This window comes from Frankliniella occidentalis, unplaced genomic scaffold (genome assembly GCF_000697945.3).
Source record: "Frankliniella occidentalis isolate FOCC.00 unplaced genomic scaffold, Focc_3.1 Scaffold35, whole genome shotgun sequence".
Lineage (NCBI taxonomy): Eukaryota > Metazoa > Arthropoda > Insecta > Thysanoptera > Thripidae > Frankliniella > Frankliniella occidentalis.
This window is the reverse complement of record NW_026267165.1, coordinates 1,682,144-1,688,093: the sequence shown is the minus strand read 5'-3', so window position 1 is coordinate 1,688,093 and position 5,950 is coordinate 1,682,144. Positions and strand designations below refer to the sequence as shown.

At 62.0% G+C, this 5,950-nt stretch overlaps 1 protein-coding gene across 1 annotated transcript in view; it reads right to left on the bottom strand.

Moving 5' to 3' along the window:
- LOC113212480 (WAS/WASL-interacting protein family member 1-like) overlaps positions 1-5,950 on the bottom strand; it is a 39,090-nt gene that overhangs the window by 8,748 nt on the left and 24,392 nt on the right. Inside the window, exons 3-13 of the mRNA XM_052266047.1 lie at positions 5,808-5,866; positions 5,587-5,690; positions 4,075-4,287; positions 3,319-3,452; positions 2,961-3,237; positions 2,737-2,872; positions 2,448-2,645; positions 1,877-2,088; positions 1,251-1,799; positions 652-855; positions 5-135 (exon numbers count right to left, since the gene is read on the bottom strand). Of these exons, the coding sequence (XP_052122007.1) occupies positions 5-135; positions 652-855; positions 1,251-1,799; positions 1,877-2,088; positions 2,448-2,645; positions 2,737-2,872; positions 2,961-3,237; positions 3,319-3,452; positions 4,075-4,287; positions 5,587-5,690; positions 5,808-5,856 (2,207 nt within the window). The 5' untranslated portion in view covers positions 5,857-5,866. The remainder of the gene's footprint in view (positions 1-4; positions 136-651; positions 856-1,250; positions 1,800-1,876; positions 2,089-2,447; positions 2,646-2,736; positions 2,873-2,960; positions 3,238-3,318; positions 3,453-4,074; positions 4,288-5,586; positions 5,691-5,807; positions 5,867-5,950) is intronic.

Below are 5,950 nucleotides of genomic sequence, written 5' to 3'. Positions count from 1 at the left end.
CTGCTGCTCGCCGTTGCGCGCCGCCTTGGAGGCGTGCGAGCGCAGCTGCCGGTACGGGACGTGGTGGTGCGGTGCGAGCGAGGACAGCGGCGCGAGCGGCGGGTGGAGCGCGTCGTTCAGCGAGTCGTCGTAGTCCTGCAAGCACACACGCGGGGCAGGCCGTCAGGAACAACACCAACAGGCAGCAGCAGCGTGCGCTTTTATGGCTTTTATACAATAATAAACAAACAACAATCGAAATGAGCTGGCGCGTCCCGTCCGACCGCTCGCTCATTCCTTCCGTGACAAAAGCTCCTTGCTTCCCGTCCCAAAGTCATTACGCCGAGTCATTTTCGGCATAACAGCGACTGCCCCGCCCCGCCGACCGTGGGAAGTGACGGGGCAAAAAAAGAGAATTAAAGGAGATCGATATTGCCAAACACATTCCACTCCACAGTGCCAAGGCAGCCAGCCATCGCGCGGCTACACTTTCGCTTTCGGAACTAGAGGGGCGTTTCCGATTCCAGGAGAAGGGCCAACGACGGCGGTGGGGGGAAAAGTCTGATTGACAGGTTGATCGGCTGACTGGCGATGCGGGCGGTTGACTTCTACACCTCAGTCTTGAACGGGGAATCTGTTCACGTAGAAATGCCGTCGCCGGCTCAAACCCACCTCCGGGTCGTCCTTGGGGTAGTCGTCGACGTGGTTGCTGGGCGGCGGCGTGGTCTTGCTGACCTGGTACCTGCTGGCGGGGCTCCCAGGCTTGCTGGTCGTGGGGTACGAGAGCACAGAGGAACCCGCCACCCGCGACCGGTAGCCGGAGCTGTCCAGAGCCGTGGGGGGCACCTGCGCACGGTACGTCACGGGCTCGATCACCTGCGGGCAGAGGGGGTCAAAGGTCAGACCCCGCGCTGGTTCGGCAGCCCATCGTGCCCGGGAGGTGGAGGTGGAGGTGGCGGTGGCAGCGGCAGCGGCGCTACGGGCGGGGCCCGGCAGGCGGCCGGCTGGGCGCTTGGTGCCGTTCCCTCCGTGAGAGTTGTTTCCGGTACGCAGAGCAAGTTGTGTGGCCGCCGGCGCCGGCCCACACGTGTGAGAGAGCGAGAGAGAAGGGGAAACGCGCGGCGGAAGCGCGCAACAAGCAGAAGGAAAGGCGCGAGGATGTTTTTTTTTTATGGTCGGCGCCTGGGAGGTAGGCAGTCCTGTTACACGACCGTGCGCGCCGGGACGCGTGGTTGCCTACCCGGCCGGCGCTCTCTCGCACTCACACTCACCTCGGTGGGGTCGAGCAGCGGTCGCTGCGCGGACGTCCGCTGGGGGCTGGGCCGCGGGGCCTGCACCACCGGCCGCTCGTCGTAGTCGTCCTGGTGCTGGTGCTGCGGTGGCGCGGGCGTGGTGGGCGCGGGCTTGGCCTTGGCGCCGAGTGGCTGCAGGCCGCGGGGCAGCACGGGGTTGCCGCCACGGGACGGCAGGAAGGGTCGCCGCCCCGACCGCGGCGCCTGGATCACGTCGTCGGCCGTCGTGCTCCGCGGCGGCGCCGGCGTGGTCGTCGTCGTGGTGCTGGACGGCGGTGGCGCGCGCGGCCGCGTCGACCGGTGCGTTGGCGTAGTCCTGGGCGTTACCGGCTCCGGAAGGTACTCCTCGTCATCGTAGTATTCCACGTCCTCCTCGGACAGCGGGGCCTGCGTTGTGGTCGTGGACGGCACCGACGGCTTCCTCGGCGGCTTTGGCCTGGGTTTGGGTGGCGGCGGTGGTGGTGGCGTCGTCGTGGTCGTGGTGGTCGTTGTCGACGTCGTCGCCGGCGTCACCTCGCTGCTGTCGTGCTGCCGGCGGAAGAGACCGTGAGTACCGACAAGGGACCGCGAGACGTGCTCCGCCAGCTCCACGTCGTGCACTGTACCTGCTGCACGCGCTTGCGCTTGTGCGGCCGCTGCGGAGGCCGCGCCTCCTCCTCGTAGCTGTCGTCCTCGTACTCGTCGTCCTTGTAGCGGGGCGGCGGCGGCCTGCGCTGCCCAGGCTTTCTGCGGCGGGACGAGCCAGGCCTGGGACGCCTCCTGGGCTGCTCCTCGCTGTAGTCGTCTTCGTACTCGACCGAGTCATCGGGGCGTCGGCCTGCAGAGAAGCGACCAGTTTAAGAAAAACAACCTTTCACGGTCCTGTAGAAAAAGACCTAAAATTGTCGATATTTAGTTGCGTTTGGGTAGCACAACGCCAACGCCGTCTTTCTGACCTCAAGAAACTGTTTACCCACTGAGCATGGCGTTTGAAAGTTCGACTGCCCCAGCCCCAGACCCTGGCCCGTTCATTGACGGCTTCGGGCGACGGCGGGAAAGATGGCGTTGGTGTGGAATTACATAAACAAGCACCAAAATATCGTCAACTCGCCTTTTTTTGAAACACCCCAACTAGTAGCCCTCCGCCGGGCAGGTGCAAGAACACCTCCCGTGGCCCGGGTCCCGAACCCAACTTGCCTCCTTGTCTCTTAGAGCCCTTGGGCCTCGCCTGGTGCCTGGGTGGCGGTGCCTCCTCCTCGTCGTCGTAGTAGTCGCCACCCGCGGCGGAGGGCGCCGGCGTCGTAGTCGTGGTCGTGGTGGTGGACGGCTGCTCGCTCAGGGGCACGGGGCGACGCACCTTCGGCAGGGGTCGCTGCCCGGGAGTGTACGTGGAACCTGGAGGGTCGAGATCAGAGGGCGGGTGAGAGCGAGCAAGCGGCAGAGGGGGTCTCCGGTCTCCGGGTAGGGGCACGAGGACGAGACTCACCCTGTGCCCTGACCTTCGGGCCGGGCTGGCTCTCCGCCGTGTCCTGAACGGCGTGCTGCGCGTCGTGGCCCGCGCCTCCCTCCGCGCCCGCCGCCGGCCGGGGTCGCTTCCTGCGTCGCAGCTTGGACGGGGGGGCCTGCGCACGGCAAAGGAGAACAACAGGAGGAAAACGAGAACCGGACGGAGCTTGCGGGCTCTTTGGCTGGGCGGGCATGCGTGCTTACCGCTGGGGTCGTGCTGGAGGGCGCGGCAGGCTCCTCGTCGTAGTACTCCTCGTCGTCATACTCCGCGTCGTCGTAGTAGTACTCGTACACGGGCCGGCGCCTCCGGTACGGCCGGCGGCGGCGTCCCCCTCCAGCGGCACCGCCGGCGCCGCCACCAGCTCCTCGACGCGGACCGCCGCCGTCCGCTGAGGGCGGCAGCCGGTCGTAGATGGCCCTGGGCGGCAGCGGCGGTGGCGCCAGCGTCGTGGTGGTCGTCGCCTTGTACAGAGCCTCGTTCCTGAGGACACAAAGCGAGGCGTCAGCGAGGGCCGCGGAGGGTCGAGTCACTCCCGCGGGGGGCGACTGGCGCCGCGCTCACCTGTCGAACCACTTGGGCGAGTTCTGACAGTCCACCTCCGAGACGAAGTGGCAGATGAAGGTCCGCTGGTCAAAGGCGGTGTAGTTGGCACACAGAAAGTCGTAGCGGATTCCAGACAGGCAATGGTGGTAAACCTACGGCACAGCAAGCAACACAATGTGAGCGGTGACTATTCGGCTATTTAGCCTCGCATCGCCACAATCACTCCACCAAGTACAATTTCTTGTGCAGTTCATTGCGATTTACATGAATCCACAAAATCCTCGTCTTTACGAAACCGATAAAACGAAACACTTAATTTCCCCGTTGTTATATTACTTTTCTGTGCCTGGCCGCGCGCTTGGCGCTCAGCCCGCCAGCCGTGAGCTGCAGCACGAGGACGAGCAGCACCGCGCCCAGCATCCTGGTCCCGGACGCGGTCCCGGACGTCCCGGACCCCGCGCCACCATGTCGCCCGGAGGCGCTCGAGCTCCGGAGGAGCACTACCACCATGCAGCGGGCGGCCGCGATGGACGCCGAAGACAGACTGACGAAGCGCTTTGCCGATAATCTAACCCCAACAGACGACGGGGACAACTCGAGCGAGTGATCAGTGACGCGACACGGTCATCGTGTCATGGCGAGACGCCGGGGGAACCAGGGGGAGATCCCTCACCCCCTCACCCCCTCTCCCCACCCCACCTATCTCTCTCTGTCTAGCTCTATCTCTTTCCTTCATCGGAATCATTGTCACCACCTGCGCCCTTGCACACGTACCTGGCACTTGTGCTCGAGGCTGGCGTAGAAGCCATCCTTGAGCCCATCGCAGGGGAAGGTGATGTTGTCCGGGACGCTGGAGTAGAACGGGTAGTCCCGGAGGTCGGCGCCGTTCAGCTCCCGGGGCAGGTTGGGGTCATGCTTGTAGTCCACCTGCGGCACCCCCGTCAGCAGCGACGACTTGTTGGAAGCGGGGGCCGGGGTGGTGGTCGGCTGCAAAAGCGTTTATGTTAAACTCACAATCCGACTAATATAAACTTAACGAGAACATAAAAACTCAATAATGCGACATAAAAAGTGTAAACAAAGCATTATTAGCTCTCTGAAAGCAACGTTATATACATTTAAAAATTCGTTTTGGTGGTGTCGATGCCGCTCTGAAAGTCACCATTCTAATTTCGTTACTGTGTGTTGTTTTAATCGGTGCTGCTACGCGTGACAAGAAGTTCGATTACGTTAACGTAATTGCAGGCCCATGAGCTTTCAGGCAGCGAAGCTGTGTAATCGCAATTCAGTCTGCTTCAGCATGAGGGACGGCATGAGTTCTGCGAGCCTCAGCAGCGCTAAGTGCTGCCGCTCAACGCCGCTCACCCACCGCTCAGCACCGCTCAGCACCCACCGCGACGCTCCTCGCTGGACCACGCTCGTAAAACTAACGACTCGGGTCAGTTTGGCTCGCAATAAAAACTTTGAAAACTTTTCAAACAAAAGTAATGAACTGCACTCTGAGAGTGGGTGTTTGTGAAAAGTGTTTAGCCCGAGAAGCTGCCTTTAAGAAGACGCGCCGCCGCCTTGCGGTACGTAAACAAAGTAAATGAAATTACCTCTCGTTTTCGTCGTGGGAGGCTGGCCACGCCTCTTTCTCACGCGTGCGCTCCTCTGTGTGTGTTTTAGAGAGGGAGAGAGAGAGAGAGTAAATGAGTGAGTGTGAAGTCAGAGGGGAGTGTGTGTGTGTGTTCTTTGGTTGCCCTTGGCAGCGCGGCCGACGCGACGATGACGGAAGAGAAGTGAGCGATAGGCCTCACGTCAGAGCGCTGCAGCGACGCGACGGGGGAAAGCACGGCCAGGCATATCATCTGAGCGGCGCTGAGCGCGGCGGCGGCGGCGGCGCCCTTGACTACGAATCGGTACGCTCAGCACAACACACAGACTCCGTCAGCGGCCAACATTCTTTCGGACGGCGTGCCCTACACCGACGCGCACGCACACACGCACGCACCGGGAGTCACGGCGGACAGGTACCAATATAAGCGTTGAGGGGAGGGTAGCCAGACGTCGTTATGACCACACCGCCGCACCACCGTCCTTTACCCTCTTTGGCAACTCTGCGTCTCTACTGCATTATCGTGACTCTACTATACTCTGAGATGAATAGTGCATGCTTCAAGTAGTATCATCGGGTCTCCTGTCGTCGGGGACAATATTTCAGCGTTGTTTTCGACGTGTTCGATGCTGGTGACACTATCCTCGAGACCGCAGCAGCGTCGTGACCCGGCGCCCCGGTCTGCTCACCTCTTCCTCCGGCTTAGGTGTAGTCGTGGTTGTAGTCGTGGTAGTCTTCAGCGAAGGGGGTTTGAGGGCGCCTAATATTGGAGTGACTAGCAGGAGCACCAATCCTGAAAACAAAACAAACACAACGACATGATTACTCGAGTGAAGGCCGACCATTTTAAATAAATCAGGAAATGTAGTGTTTCCCTCGGTCTGACGGGCTGGGTGTGCTGTGGACTTACCGGCAGCGAGGAGGAGCCATGGTGTTCGCGGGGCAGCCCGGATTCGCATTGCGCCCCACCTGCAACCGAGTAAAATGCAAATTAGCTGAGCCGTCGTCCTCCCGGACCGCAAGGACAGCCCGCCGCCGCCCACGCCCCCCCCC